The sequence below is a fragment of the Chiloscyllium plagiosum genome, chromosome 19, assembly GCF_004010195.1.
Source record: "Chiloscyllium plagiosum isolate BGI_BamShark_2017 chromosome 19, ASM401019v2, whole genome shotgun sequence".
NCBI lineage: Eukaryota > Metazoa > Chordata > Chondrichthyes > Orectolobiformes > Hemiscylliidae > Chiloscyllium > Chiloscyllium plagiosum.
In genome coordinates, this window is record NC_057728.1 from 36,633,481 (window position 1) to 36,650,454 (window position 16,974).

General features: G+C 37.6%; 1 protein-coding gene across 1 annotated transcript in view; it reads left to right on the top strand.

Annotated features, from left to right (window-relative positions):
• The window catches only part of met (MET proto-oncogene, receptor tyrosine kinase), a 124,229-nt gene that overhangs the window by 101,383 nt on the left and 5,872 nt on the right, over positions 1-16,974 (top strand). Inside the window, exons 11-19 of the mRNA XM_043709570.1 lie at positions 2,304-2,522; positions 3,417-3,569; positions 5,002-5,155; positions 8,526-8,669; positions 10,320-10,550; positions 11,875-11,955; positions 12,124-12,305; positions 14,354-14,463; positions 15,886-16,051. Coding sequence (XP_043565505.1) covers positions 2,304-2,522; positions 3,417-3,569; positions 5,002-5,155; positions 8,526-8,669; positions 10,320-10,550; positions 11,875-11,955; positions 12,124-12,305; positions 14,354-14,463; positions 15,886-16,051 — 1,440 coding nt within the window. The remainder of the gene's footprint in view (positions 1-2,303; positions 2,523-3,416; positions 3,570-5,001; positions 5,156-8,525; positions 8,670-10,319; positions 10,551-11,874; positions 11,956-12,123; positions 12,306-14,353; positions 14,464-15,885; positions 16,052-16,974) is intronic.

The following is a 16,974-nucleotide window of genomic DNA, read 5'->3' on the forward strand; positions in this document are numbered from 1 at the left end:
ATTGATTCTCCTGCTTCTCGGATGCTGCCTGACCTACTGTGCTTTTCCAGCGCTACAGTCTCGACTTTGATCTCCAGAATCTGCAGAGTACACCTTCTTCTTACCACAGATGTTAGACACACTGGTCTGTTATTCTTGGTTGTTCCCTACCATCCTTATTGTGACAATTCTGTCCCTTTAGTAAGGTTATTTTGTGCTTGGTTTTTTTAAAAAGGGATCATAAAGGCAGAGGTGCTGATGTGTCTGGAAGTGGCTACTTTAAACAATGGCAGCGGAGTAGCCGGTTCTCCCAGGCTTTTTCTAGGTTTTTTTTAAACAGGCAGTCAGACACTGCTGGTAGCAAAGAGGCTATTACTGTGAAAAAGGTTCCATGCTTCAACAGATGTTTCTTGCCTGACTCTTCTCTCTGCAATCTCTTTTGCCTGTAAGAACCTGAGTTTGAATTGACCATTTGCCAAGGGATGTCTTTTTGTGATGTTGCGGGCACTGGAACAGCTCCTTCATTACAATTTTGAGTTGGTTAGGTTTCCAAACAGTTAAGTTATTCTGTTTTCGTTTGTTCGCATTTCAACCGTAGTGTATAAATAAATTCAGTTTTGCTTAAAACTAAGTGGTTTGACCAGCTGTACCACACCTGGAATATCCACTTTACATCTGTCTTCAAAATAGAGAAAGTTAGGGTCTGGGCTACCTTCTTAAAGTGTTTTGAGGTGATCGGTCCTGGTCCATAACATTATTGAATAATGATTTCACATTAGCTGTCCTCGAGTCCACTGGCACCCCTCCTGTGGTGAGAGAGGATTTGAAACTCAATATCAGCACACACCTATAATTTCCTCCTTTGCCTCCTGTGAAATATCCTCCCTCACTTCCTGTGAAATATCCTCCCTCACTTCCTGTGAAATATCCTACCTTACCTCCTGTGAAATATCCTCCCTTACCTCCTGTGAAATATCCTCCCCCATCTCCTGAGAAATATCCTCCCCCATCTCCTGTGAAATATCCTCCCTCACTTCCTGTGAAATATCCTCCCTCACTTCCTGTGAAATATCCTACCTTACCTCCTGAGAAATATCCTCCCCATCTCCTGTGAAATATCCTCCCTCACTTCCTGTGAAATATTTTCCTTTACCTCCTGTGAAATATTCTCCCCCCATCTCCTGAGAAATATCCTTCCTCACTTCCTGTGAAATATTTTCCTTTACCTCCTGTGAAATGTACTCCCTTACCTCCTGTGAAATATCCTCCCTCACCTCCTGTGAAATATCCTCCTTTACACCCCACAGCAGCCTGAGATACATCTCGTCTGGCCATGACATTTACTCTCTTTCAAGCCTGTTAAAAATTCTTCTCTCTCAATGCCAGTTTATCACAGACCTCTCCCTAATTTCTACACCTGCACTGTCCTTCTCTACAGTGAATATAGATGCAACATACTCACTTAAAATCTTTGTTTTGTCTTCTGGTCCCACACACAAAATACCACCTTGGTCCTTAATGGGTCCTACTCTTTCCCTTGTTATTATTTTCCCCTAATATACTTATTCAATACCTATGAAATTTCTTTAATATTATCCCTAGCCCTTTCTTGTGTCCCTTCTTCATTCTCCTAATTTCTTATTTTCAGGAATCCCCTACACTTTCTGTACACCTCCAGGGTCTCCACTGTGTTAAGTCTTTGGCATCTACCAAAAGCTTCTTTTTTTTGCCTCACCCAATCCTGTATATCCCCTGACATCCAGAGGTCTCTGCACTTGATGATCTCACCCTTCACCTTTACAGGTACATGTTGGTCCTACATGCCCACTTTCACCATTTAAAATGTCTTGCACTGACCTGATGTAGATTTTCCTGCAAATAGCTGCTATCAGTACACTATGGCCCGATCCTGTCTTCTCTTATTCAAGTCCGTCTCTCCCCAATTCAGAACCTTAATTTCAGGTGTATTATTTATTGTCTTAAATCTTACTGAATATTCCGTCAAATGAAGTATGTATTTTACTTATAATTTCACTTAAAAACTAACAAACACTGAGAAAATTTATTCTTTGACATGTCAACGTGTTTACATTAAATTAATTTTGCACAAAAGTTAAAGACTGAATTAATTATACTTGAGATTGGAGTTAGAATGTGTCAACAAATTTATACAATGTAGCTAAAGCAGTTACTATTTTTAAAATTATATATATAATATTTATTTATTTTTGGGCCTGCAAATTTTCATTTATAAAGTAACTTATACAACCTAAAAGAGTTTATAAATGGAAAGCTAAATGTTTTATATTTTTCTTCCAAAACAGATGTGTAGCTACGTGGATGACTTGGAGGTGATCTACTGTAAAACTCCTGCTCTGGATCCGTTTAAACTGACACAACCTATTCAAGGCAAAGCCGCCTTCATCTTTGATAATGTCACTGTAGGATCCTTTGATTTTGGCTATACAGAAGATCCTTTGTTTCAGACATTTAAAGTCCCTAAGGAAATCAGAAAGGGTGGCAGTAATACTCTTGAGATTAAAGTAAGTAACTGGCGTCTGAGTGGTACCAGAAAACATTGAATCAGGTGTGACAGTGCCATCAGTTTCAAAAAGGAGTCATTTTGGATTCCAAACAATAACTCTCTTTCTCTTTTCACAGATGCTGCAAGACCTGCTGAGTTTCACTAGTACATTGCATTTATTTGAGAATGCAAGACAGGATTTGCTTTGATTTTAGTGATTAACTTATTGTTTTTGTTCATTGCACTCCTTATCCACCCTAGAGATGGGCGGCACAGTGGCTCAGTGGTTAGCACTGCAGCCTCACAGCACCAGGGATCTGGGTTCGATTCCAGCCTCAGGCAACTGTCTGTGTGGAGTTTGCACATTCTCCCCGTTTCTGCGTGGGTTTCCTCCCACAGTCCAAAGATGTGTAGGTCAGGTGGTTTGGCCATACTAAGTTGCCCATAGTGTTAGACACATTAGTCAGAAGGAAATGGGTCTGGGTGGGTTACTCATCGGAGGGTAGGTGCGGACTTGTTGGGCCGAAGGGTAGTGTAGGTAATCTAATCTAGAGACGAACTGGTCAAATGCTTAGGAATAACATCAGGCTGCAATTGTGTAGTGCCTTTTAACATATTAAAAGAATCCCAAAAAACAAACAATTTTTCTTGCTTTCAGTCACTTAATGATAGATATACACCTGCACCCACCACTCTTATAATCATTGATTAGGAAGGGAACAACACAGCTTTAGCGTGATTCTTCCACAAATATCAGTTTTTCTCACTGTAATGAAATAATTGAAGTGTCCTTGGTCTGCGCAAATATAATGGATCTTTTTTGTCAAAAGGGTGGGACGGTTACATGCTTGGACACCTTAGGATTCTTCTACTCAGGGCAGATGACATTATATATGTTTTGTTTTATTTGAAGTTTCAAGGAGCACAGATTAGGCCTGAAGCTGTTGATGGTAAAATCCTAACAATTGGGAATGAAAGCTGTGAGCATATCCATCTGAAACCAAATACCTTAATTTGTATCATCCCTCCGAAACTTTTGTCTTCAAGGAGAGAACTGAATGTTGAGGTAAGAGTTCATGTTCAAATTTATCATGAATGCAATCTTTGGAAATCTTGTAGAATTTAGAATTTTGAGCTTAAAGTTTGATATTGTGAACAAAAACTGGTAAAAGAGGTTGTCAACTGACAAGACCAATAAGACTAAATGTAAGGTATGAGTTGATATTCTCATCAGAATTATAAGGGTGCCATGAAGGATGTTTTAGCCTGTTAATGTAACTTTCAAAGTGCTTCTTTTTCCAAATCTTTATATCAAATCTGGACATTATATTCACTCACTTATGCTGTCTGCATTTCATCTGGATGTAAGCTTGCTGAACTCATATTCACCAGAACACATCTTGAGGAGCAAATCAGTGCACTCCTGTTTCTGATCTAGTCTCACAATTGTGATTTGGCATTAATTCTCCCAATAGCTTTTCGAAATCCTGTGAATTTCTGCAAACCTCCAAACCTGGCTCAGCCTAAATGCAGACTCTACCCTGGGAATCACCACCCTCTTGTAATCCTTCCATCCTTTTCCTATTTTCCTCGATTTCCTCATGCAGAAACATTAATGACATGGCTGGCTCTCTGCTCCTGTACATGATGGGTGTGCAAAGTCTCTGCCCCAAATGACAGACATAATTCAAATGTTAATGTAATTCAGAACTTGAACCTATTGTGTATTTGCCCCCTCCCCACCATTGTATGTTTAATCAAGAACTGCTCTTCTGACAGTACTAAATGTCACATAACCCTTGTAGCAGCATATTCAATACAAGGCAGAGTGGGGAGGTAGGGATGGAAAACAAATATTCCACCTCTTCCATTTCTGGGTTCAAGTCATCTGCATAGATCTGACCTTCCTCACAACAGACCTGTGGCTTGGTAACAGCCTGAGCATCAATGGTTGGCCTATGGACTTTGTATGAAAGAAGGTGCTTACTTTTTCTAAGGCCTTTGTGAGTTTTCTATCTGCCCCTTTGAAATTCACCAGTGAACCAAATAACTGCTATTTGTGGGCAAGGCTTCATTGTGTTTCTATTAACTAGAGCATTAACTCTCAAAATACACCAAGTATTCAGTGACTGTTGTGAGACAGGAATAGATGTTGGATGGTCATGGGGCTATAATCAATAGTAATGTGCACTCCTGTATCTCTCTATGAAAAAGGTTGCTTGCTAGCACTGATTGTGCAAATTGCATCCATAAAGGATGATCAACTGGTAAATTATTCAGGGACTGCTTTTACTGCATGAGTGACAGTGACTAAGAACACAAGGGGAGAATATAAAGGAGGAAATAAATCTGAGGTAGATGTTGTTTAAAAAACTACTTTTGTTTAATACGATGTGAAATTAAGCATTTCAAGCAATTTGATATTAATACAATGTATTACGTATTTTAACAAAATTCTGGTACATACTTTCTTGATTAATATACTCCTTGTCTTTCAGTGGAAAAAAGCTAATTCATCAATTCATCTGGGAAAAGTAATCATCCTTGAAAATAACAACCTTATTACACTTACTGGTGTCATTGTGGTAATATTGCTGCTGCTCTTGCTGCTTGGAGCATTTATTTGGAGATACAGAAAAAAACAGATGAAAGGTATAACACATTTGATAAACTATGTATGAAAATATTGCATCTAAGATTTTTTTTCAAAATGCAACATTTTCTAATGCTACTTTTTCAAATAGCACATATTTTGCTATCTTTGCTGCTGACTTCAAAGATAGCTGCACAAAAAATGATCTAGCAATCTTTATTGGTCTTTAAATATCACTGACTGGTCTAGGATCCTTAGACAGGTGAAGAGTGGACATCATATTAGGTTAAACTAAGTAGTACTTATTAACTATTAAATTATATACAGAAGTACATCAATAGCAGGACATCAATAGAACTTGTTCCATCAGCACCTATTGCAATTTGGTATTGCACCGACTGTTGTCACTGATGCTGCATTTGAGCAATTACCATGTAGCTGTCAATTCAATATACTACATCTCTTCCCAAGTTCTCTGTAACCATAGAATGTTAAGATTGTATTCCAATGGGGGTGAAAAGTGCAGTGGAATGAGCAAATAACTTCACCTATTTATCACTTATTTCAACAAAAATCTGATTATGCTCAAAAGAGAGGCAAGAAAGACTACTGCATCATTGGTACTGTCATCAAAGAGTGAGAAGGATCAAGGACCTCTTCCAACAAATCATCAATGTCAGCGGTATCTTCGTTCTCTGCCATCTTTGTCTGGAAGAGCAAATTATGATCAAGAATGTTGCCTTCTAGCTGGTCATTTTTATCCTTTCCTGTTTTTTTTCTAACCTCTCAAAGAGAAATTAAATATCCACATAATCCTTCTGTGGTCCTCGGGATATAGTTTCGTCAGTGAAGGCTGATGCATGGTGCAATGTGTCAAATTTAACTGCTTCTGCAGCTGCTGAATAAATATGTTTCAAAGCCATGCAAGTAGCTGTGCTTAATGAAGAAGTTATTGATTAGGAATGATGTAAAAATTATTGGTGATCTTCCTCTCATTTTATCAAAATATAGCTGCATGCGCCCTCTCACTTTCATTAGAATCCATCCTGTGCCATGGAATTAAATAGATGGTTGAAGAAGTTCAGACTTCATGGTTTGAAATGCGAAAGAATTGATGCACTTATCCCTATATCCAATTTATAAGAAGGTTTCTTGCTATTAACTCTAAAATTACCTTTTGGGACGATAACTACCCTAAAAAGAATGCATCCCATTCTTCAGTATCACTACTACTTGGACAGGTACAGACTAAAATTATTTTTGTTCTAGAATTTTGTCCCACAAATGGAAATTTTCTACCACACTTTACAACCTACCTTAAAATGGCTTCTGTAATGCTATACATTGCCCTCAGCAGTCATGAGTATAAAGGTTCTATGCTGATGAGGCATTTTCCTGCCACAACATGGGTGTCGAGTAATGATAGTGCCTTTTGCCTTCCCACTTTACTTTGCTGTGCTTGCTTTGCACAGCTACTTGCATGACTTTCAAACATATTTATTCAGCAGCTGCAGAAGCAATTGAAATTGCTCATTGCACCATGCATCAGCCTTCACTGACAAAACTGTATCCCTAGGACCACAGGAGGATATTTGCAATTTTAATATTTAGCGAGTGCCCAATAAAAATCATCAGCAAAGGAATCACAGTTTGCAGAGTCCTGGGTGTCCATGCTAAAGTTTCCCTGTTCTATGAATGCTTCCCTTTGAGCACTGATACATGAGTAAAACATTTTAGTGACCTCTTCATGTTTAGCTGGTTATATGAACATACAAATTAGAAGCAAAAGTCGGAGACTTGAGCCTGCTCTGTCATTCAATAAGATCATAGCTTATCTGATTACTCTACATTCCTGTCAACCCACACTTACATTGCGCACACTTACTTATCAAGAATCCATCTATCTCTACTTTAAAAATATTCAATGACTCTGCCTCCATTGCTTTTTAAGGACAAAACTCAAAACAACCTGCCTGAAAAATAGTTTCTCCTCATCTCCGTCATAAATAGACTTTGTCATTTTCAAAATTGATCCATACCTGCAGATTCTCCCATTACAGTAAACATTATTTCCCTCTCAAGAGCCTTCAGGATATTATATATTTCAAACAAGGTGCATCTTACTCTTCTAAACTCCAGCAGACGCACGTTTAGTCTGTCCAACCTTTCCTCATAAGACAACACAGCCATTCCAGACACTAGTCTAGTAAATATCCTCTGAACATTTCAAATACATTTACAAACCTTCTTTGGATGGGTTCTCTCATTCAACTCCTTTCCTTTATAAAGTATTTTGGCTAACAATTTTAAACAGGAACATCTTGACATGAGCTTCACCAGTCTTCTGAGTAAGTTCAATAGTGATTGAATTGGTGACACCAGCCTGTCCAATATGTAGCCTGGTCAAAGCCCCCCACAAAGTTCTGGTATTTACATGGTTCTGGGTGGTTCCATTCTCTGCAGTTCTTGTCACCTGTCATCAGACTCCAGTGTCCTTGAGCTTCTCTGACTACTGCTGATGGTATTTTTCTCAATTGATTCCTGGCAACAGAGGCTTTGCAATTTCCTGTTGTCGGCATCAATATCATCAAGTAATATAAGTAGCCAATCATATTGAAGAATTCTCATAGACAATAAATCAGAAAAGAAAGTGTGCTTTTTATTGTTCACATTTTATGGAAATTTTACAGGATAAAAATAAAGATTAGAAGCTGAAATATCACAAATGTTAAGAAAATAATCTTTATTACATTATAACAGATGTGAACTTCTAATCATCATAGGATTTTTTTTTGTAGTTTTGCCAGGTAGCTTAATGCATCATTACAGTGACATGGACACAAGCCATTAACAAGGTCTAACATTTTCAAGACGTTTTAACAATTATATCATGGTGTTAGAATGAGATATTCAAATCAATTTGATGATTTCTAGAAGATTGACATCTGTGAGGTGGTAACAGCTCAATCTATTAAGGAACAGGAAATCACTGGCAGCAACTCCTGCATTTCTGTTAATAAAATAAAGAAATGTGGATGCTGTAGATCTGAAACACAGAGAAGCAGAAATACTGGAGAAACTCAACAGATCTGGCAGCATCTGTGGAGAGAAAACAGAGTTAAGATTTTGAGCCCAGTGACTCTTCTTCAGAACTGTATACTCTGTTTTCTCTCCACAGATGCTGCCAGACATGCAGAGTTCTCCAACAATTTCTGTTTTTGTGGGTTTCCTATATTTCTTTGTTTAACTGTGAGTGTGCAGATGGCAGAAATTATAGTGAATTCTGTAGTTATAATGGTAGTGATCGTTGGTAATTTTTCTGTCAATACAACTACAAAATCTAGACCATTGTACTTCTGAATGAATTTTGGTGTTAATCCAAGTTCCAAGTTTCTTGTAGGCTGTAAACTTGCCTTGCTTCTTTAAAAGATGCAAACCCGGATGTTGTAAGATATGATGGAAGAATGCATACTCTGCACCTAGATAGGCTTGTGAGTACAAGAGTACGCAACAGTATAACAACAGAAATGATCTCACATGACTCCTCTGACTATCGAACAACTCTTCATGAAGGTACAGACGGCTTCATCATTAGTTTGTCTAGTTCCCTTCAATGTTGAAAACATATATTTGTGAAAGTTTTGTCCTTTTCTTCTTGAAGTCACAAAATATTGCTGGGGTGGTGATTCTCCATTATTAGTGAACATCCAAATGGTCACTGTACACGTGTGAACTTGAATATTGACTTTGCAGCCAAATAATCCCCTTCCTCTTGGAATGTCCACACAACAGCTGTAACAGTCATTTGATATGAAACAGCAATGGGCACTGGTCAATATTCCTTGCATGAAGAACCAAGTTGCGCTAACATCACCATCCACCTGAGATTAAAAAATTCTGGGCAGACCTGGAATCTTTCTGATCTGTCTTTTCAGCTCCACACTATAATTCTTCCGTCATTCCTTATTCCACTTTCTTCAAGTGAGCAGTTAAATTTGGATGTGATACGCTGTTGTTTTGGCTTTGCCAAAATCATTTTGCTCATTTAGACCAATTTCTGGAAACATTTCAGTTCAGAGAGATCTGCTTTGCCGAAATAAAATGTTATCCAACTGATCAGTAAGCAGAATTCTTTTAAGTGTTTTCATTCATGGATTGAGGATCTTGCTGGCTTTGCCAGCATTTATTGCCCATTGCTAATTGCGCAGAGGTCAGTAAAGAATCAATCACATTACTGTGGATTTAGAGTTACATGTGGGCCAGACCAGGTAAGGATGGCAGTTTCCTTCCCTAAAGGACATGAGTGAACCAGACAGGTTTTTCCTGACAATTGACTCAGACATCAGTAGATCATGAATTTGATTTTTATTAAATTCAAATTCCCCCATCTGGTGTGATGGGATTTGAACCCAGGACCCCAGAGCATTACTGTAGTTTCCAGGTTAACAGTCCAATAATAACACCATTAGTCTATCACCTTCCCCAATTAATTGTTCATTGTTGAGTGATGTTGAAGTATTGAGGCATCTCTAAGTGCCACAGCATGTTTTCATAGTTTTTATTTTATTGACTTTGGTCAAATGGAGAAACTGGAGTTGTTTGTTTAGGTTAGAGAAAGCTGAAATGAGGTTTGATAGTAGTAAATAAAGATGAATTGAAAGGTCAATAGCCAAAGTGCTCATATTTATAGTCAACATTAAGATAAATATTTGAAGGAGGAAAAGTTGCAGGATATGGGGAAAGAGACAATGAATGAAACTAACTGGGTTGCTCACTGAAAGTGACGTTGCAGATTCATTGGACTGAATTGCTTCTGTCTGTGTTCTACTATTCTGTGTTTTTTTAGTTTCTCATTTTCTAGACTTTGTATTCAAAGGAACAATTAAAATATTATAAGTAAGAAATAAACACTGGAAATTATTTTCACAAAGTATCATGTGGTAAGGAACTTATATACAACATTAATATACCTTCAGTGCTACCTCATTCCTGGAATTTGTTCAGATTGCCACCATCATTTATGGGTGAGGGTAGCTGGGCTTAACATCTGTGCTGCCCATAGTTACAGGGAGGATGGGCAGACAAACTGTTCTCTGAACCTGGGAGAAAGAACATCAATGTGTGTCATCAGATATCTTGATATTTCTTTTAACTTTGAAGTTATTCCTAAATGTAAAAGACTCTTCTCAGTTGAAAATAAATTTATTTCTTTTATATTGATAGATCAGTTTCAGAATTTGGCACAAACAGCATCACACCGACAAGCCCAGTTTTCTCATTCAGATCTTACTTGCATAGTATCAAGTGGAGACTCGGATTCAACCATACCATTGCTTCAGAACAACATGAACATCAATTTCTGCAGCTTAGACTCCGAGCTATTGAAAGAAGTGCAGCACATGATTATTAGCACTGATCAGCTCACAACGCACACCACACAGGTGATTGGAAGAGGCAAGTTTCAAAACGTTTTCTGCCTTAAAACTGAGAGCACTGTGGAAGCAGCTCATCATGGAATTATTTAATGTATCATTCAACTTATGATGAGACTATTGTTTCTTTGTATGCATAAGGTACTACTGCTTCACTTCTGCAATGAGCTTATGCCATGTTCACAGAGGTCTTTTACTTTAGCATTGTCCTGAAATTATGTCTCATATTTTTGTTGTGTGACTAAATACAATACCAAGTTTTGCATTCATCTATAGATCTTTCAGCAGGGTATAAACATGTACAGTCATTGACCTTGTCTTGTTAATGTTTATTCGCACTTGAAAATACCTGATGCAGAATTGCATAGAATATTGAGACTGGAGTATAAGAAAGCCTTAACCATTGATGGAAATGTGGTGGTGCAGGCATACCAATGTAGAAAAACACAGATTTCCACTTAAATCCCAAAGCAGTTATTTTAATGGTTTGAGCTAGTACCTACCCTGCTGTTCCATGAAATCAGATTTAAACTCAATTGTGTTAAAACAGCTCCAGGCCAGTCAGTAATGCAGAAACCAAGACCCCTTTCTTTGTGGATAAATTTTATTAATTCCTCAGCCTAACAGCTCCTTCCACACTTAATTTCTTATGTGATCCCCTTTATATATTTTCTATCCATCCTGTTCAGAGATGTTATTACACACCTCTGGAGTGGTTAAGGCTTGAATCTGGGCCTCCTTGTTCAGAGTTGGGGCATTACTGCTGAAGTACAAGAGCCTGCTGATCCCCTTTTATAGCTATCAAGTAAAAGAATTAATCAGTTAACCCCAATTATCTGCCTAACCACTAGCTATATCATCAAGTCATGCTAAATGTGGAAGTTTTCTGCACAACGTCTTCGTAACATCAGAGATGATCAATTCTTTTTGGGGATTCACAAAATCAGCAGCTCAGTATACCAGAGTACACAGACTAACATGGATACAATCAATTAGGCCAGTAGTCTCAATTGGCTGGATAGTTAATATGCATCAAATTGCTGACAGAAACACAGGATTCAATCCCCATGTTGGCCAGGATTGATGAAGGACTTGCCTCCTTGCCTTACCTGTGGTGGAGGTCCTGATGCTATGGGTCAGATTCCTTTGGTCAAAAATGCTCAATCACTGGGCACAAGAAGAATGGTAGCAAAAAAACATTCCCAGCATTCAGTTGGCTAGTTACATCTAACTGTTAGTCGCATTCTGATTACCTGTACTCTGAATGAATTTCCACAATGGTCACATGTACTTTTTGCTTACTTCTGCTTTTGCTTTTCTTTTTTCAATGTCTCAAAATCTAATAGGTCATTTTGGCTGTGTGTTCCATGGAACTCTCCAGTCCCAAGATGGAAATAGTATACATTGTGCAGTGAAGTCTCTAAATAGTAAGTACATAAAATGTTAAATGTATTATATTATAGCTTTGTTGTTGCTCCTAGTGCATGATTGTAAGTGCATCTTGAATCAGATATTAAAAAATTGCATAAGCTATACAAAGTGAAAGTGCACATGGACACAATGAAGTGCTAATTATCCTTTATCTGCTTGCACAGGAATCACTTGCTTAGAACAAGTAGCTCAGTTCCTGAAGGAAGGCTTAATAATGAAAGATTTCAAACACATTAATGTTCTTTCTCTACTTGGAATTTGTCTTCCAAACCAAGGATCTCCACTGGTAGTGCTGCCATATATGAAACATGGTGACCTACGGAACTTCATCAGAAATGAAAGTCATGTATGTAAAATGAAAGCTATGTACCATTATAGGGAGAATTTGAACAAAATATCATGTTTATCACTTTATCATGATTTGTCTCGAATATAGCATGTCCATTATTGTAGAGACAAATTCTATGTCATAGGGGAGGCAGTCATGTAGTGGTAATGTCACTAGACTAGTAATCCAGAAGCATAGGTTCAAATCCTACCGTGGCAGCTGGTGGGAATTTGAATTACTTCAATAATTCTGAATTGAAAAATTGTCTCAGTAATGGTGGCCATGAAACTATCATTGGTTAAAAATCCACTTAGTTCACCAAAATCCTTCAGGGAAGGTACTGTTGTCTCTTTATTTGGTCTGGCCAACATGACTCCAGACCCACAGCCATGTGGTTGACTCTTAAAAGCCCTCTGAAGTAGCTGTGCAAGCCACTCGGTAATTAAGAATGAGCAATAAATGCTGGGATTTGCAGCAATTCCCACATAAAGAATTTTTTAAAACCGTCAGCTGTTTCTCGTGCACACACATTTGCAGACATGGAAAAGCTGTTGTCAGTAATTCCTTGCGTGACCACAGGGTGTGCTGTTGGAGTCCCTTTAGGCTCCTTTAGAAATTACGGCTTTAATTAGAATATAGGCTTTATTATGATGATTAAAGCTCCCCAGCAGTTCTGTCTGGTTGATATCCACCCCCAATCAACTTTTGAAAGTTATTGCCTAATACCATCAAAATTGGCCTTCCTCCAGTGTAGAATTTTATATCCAGTCTATCCTTTTCCATCACTATTTTAAAACTAATAGAATTATGATCACTGGCCCCAAAGTGCTTCCCCACTGAAACCTCCATCACCTGTCCTACCTTATTTCCCAAAAGTAGATCAAGTTTTGCACCTTCTCTAGTGGTACATCCACATAATGAACCAGAAAATTTTCTTGTACACGCTTGACAAAGTCATCTCCAAACAAGCTCTTGGCACTATGCTAATCCCAATGTATGTTTGGAAAGTTACAATCTTCTATTATTACCACCCTACCATTTTTACAGATAACTGAGATCTCATTACAAATTTACTTTGCAATTTCCTGCTGACAACTGAGAGATCTAAAATACAATCCCAGTAAGGTGATTATCCCTTTCTTTATTCTCAGTTTTACCCAAATAACTTCCCTGGACATACTCCCAGGAATACCCTCCCAGCTATAGCCATAATGTTATCCCTAATCAAAAATGTCACTCCTCCTCCTGTCTTGCCCCCACCCTTTCTATCTTTCCTATAGCATCTATACCCTGAAACGTTAAGCTGCCAGTCCTGTCTATTCCTGAGCCACATCTCTGTAATCACTATGATATCCTAGTCCCATGTTCCCAATCCTGCCCTGAGTTCATCTGTCTTATTTGTTAGGCCTCTTGCATTGAAATAAATGCAGTTTAATTTTGTCAGTTCTAACTCATTCTCTGCTTTGTTCCTGCTTGTCCTGACTGCCTGACTTACTCCTTTTCCCAGCTGCACCAGTCTCAGACTGATCTATTTTCTCACTATCTCCCTGGGTCCCACTCCTTCCCCTCCCCTTACTAGTTTGATTGCTTCATCACAAACAGCAAAATCCAAGCCATCATGAAGACATCCCAAAGTGTTTTATTGCCATCAGATCCTCTTTGATATTTCATAACCCTCTAATTATGTAGACATGTATGGCAGTAAAATTGCATACAACGATTTCCCACAAGTATTTCATCTGTCCTTGATGGCAGTGTTGTAAAGGAGGAGCAGAAATCTGAATGATGATTTTTTTTTAGAATTGCATTAAAATCTCATCACAGGCAATATACATATGGGGTTCAAATGTCAATTTAGATTCTGTAGTAAACTCATTAGTGAAGTTGGCCTTAAACATTCTCACTCAGAGGTCAGAATGCACCCAACTGCTGCCACGCAAACCTCTTGAAAAACTTAAGAAAATTCACCATTGAAGGGCATTTTATTATCAGACACTTCAGGCTATAACAAATCACTTCAGGAAGAATGTGTTTAAAAGCCACTGATGATTATATGTTTATCACAGAATCCAACTGTAAAAGATCTTATTAGTTTTGGACTTCATGTTGCAAAAGGGATGGAATACCTTGCAAGTAAAAAGTTTGTTCACCGAGATCTTGCAGCAAGAAACTGCATGTGAGTATGAAAGTAGCGTATCTTTACAAGTATAGAATGTATTTTTCTTCACTAATCAATTAACATACTGAAATTCATAACTACTTTAAAACAGATACAATGTTTGTCATACTTAAAAGACATCTGCATTTGTTGATGGTATTATTCGGAGAGGCAGTTAATGAAGGAAAGTACTGGAGCCAATCGTATTTATTTACAAGAGTTAAACATTTTAAAACCTCCTGACTCTACCCCACAGTTTCAACAAATATCTCTTCGTATGTGCTCAAGATTTTTGTTGAATTCAAATTGCCACAGTAAGATTTGAACCCATGCACCCAGAACATTAGCCTTTTTTTGCAGTATTAGCCCAGTGACATTACACACCACCACCAGTGCATAATGTTTCTCCAGCACCACTGTTAATGGAAGATCTTTCAAACATTTATTTCCTTACTCACTGGAACTTCTCCCTTAAACGACTGAACCATATTTTGTTTTTAGCCAGCTTTGAAATCCTTCTAAAAACTTTCGCAATGTTGGTCATATCACATAATTCTTCCCTCATTACTCAGTGCCCTCCCCCATAAAGGGCCTCAGCAATTTTGACATATACAACATCCTGTCTAGCTGTTGCTAAAGTAACAATAGATTGCTAGAAACTTTCATGGTCTTCAGTAAATGACCTACTGGTTTAAATACACTAATTAGGACTAATGGGTTTGATTCTCCTTCATAATCTATGCACAAACAATGAAGTCTTGGGAAAATGATTATTGATTCTATCGCTTTAGCACAGTTTTCTCATGGGGTAACATGAAATGTTCACTTGCAGCTCTGTTATTCCCACAAATAAGGATCTCCAAACTTGTTCCCAGTTAACATCCATAATTCATGCTTTTCCTGTATTAAGTATTCTTTCCACTGGTGACATATTTCATTTAGCTATTCAGAACAGAATTCAGATTCTGGTCTTACATTTTAATCCTTTGCCTATTGGGTGTAAGTGCTGTGCTTTTGCGATGGGGCAAGTGTATTATATTTTGCAGTCCATCTCCCATTTTTGTGTTGTACATCATTTTTAGCTAGTAAGCAAGCAACTCACTGGTTAGCTTGTCCCAGTGCAATTCTGTGGTTGTTTGCTACATTGTATATGAGGATGGCACGCATTGCTTAAGTGCATACATGCTCTTCCTCCATCTGGTCTTCACTCTAAATCAGGAGTTCACTCTTCATTGGAACAAATCTACTTCCCTCAACAATAATACATGAACTGGAAATTCTGCAAATGTCATCATTGTTCTTTGGAATGTTTAAATAAAAAGGTCGATAACTAAAAGTAAAAAACATTAAAGTATTGATCCTGCATACTAATGTCACTAAAATAAAACTTTCTAATCACATTGTATAAAATTTTTAAAACCTTAAACTTTTGTATTGTAGGTTGGATGAAAACTATACTGTGAAAGTTGCTGATTTTGGGCTCGCGAGAGATATTTATGAGAAAGAGTATTACAGCATTAATAACAAAAGTGGTGCCAAACTGCCAGTGAAGTGGATGGCCCTGGAAAGCCTACAGACACAAAAATTCACAACAAAATCTGATGTGGTAATGTATTGCTTCAGTTATCATGTAAGCAATAATTTAAAGCAGGTCGTATTGTAAAACCGATTATTTTTAAATGTGCAAGTTGTGGCTGAATAGAATAAATTAATGAAATAAGCTTTTTCTTTAGTTAACCATTTTATAAGTTCACTGCATTGATTCCTCCGCCACACAATTAATGGACCCATTGTATAACAAACACACAATCTACAATAGCTATGTCAAGAAGCATACAGAGTAAGATACTGCAGAAATGAAAGGCTTGTAAGAAACCAAGTACTCAGTACTCAGAAATCCAAGCAGAGTATAGAAAGAAATTAAAAAAGGAGAAGAAATGAAAGAATATTGACAAGTAAAATTGCAGAGAATCCTGTGATAATACTATAGTTTTAAGAGGTGTGTTTTGTCCTTTTTTAATGGGAAAACGTTGAGACAGAGATGATGAGTAGTCTGCTCTAAAGAATAAAATGAACATCCTTTGAGGCCATGGTTATTTTTTAAATAAAGTTGGAACAATAGAAGCAGCCTGAATGGGTGGTATCAAGCTCCTACAGATCCTGGATTTTGTTTTAGTTTTAGCCTTCAGTAGAAGTTTCTGGGTCTTGAAGCTGGATATAGAAGCTCTTATTCTTCTCTCTGTTACAGCTAAAAGCTGGGGTTCTCTTCCTGCTGCTAGAATTGCAAGTGAGACAATCTATTTTACTGAAATTGCCTTTGCCAAGGGTGTGTTTGTCAGATATTATTGGAACAGTTAATTAATAGTACTTTTCATATATAATATATATATAATTTTGTTAAACATTGCGATAGAGTTAGAGTTAAGGCAAATCTTTTGTTTTTTATTTTGTCTGCATTTTAATTATAGTGTTTGAATAAAGTATTTTGTTCCAAATCTGGTAGTTTGACCAATTGAATTGCATCCAGAA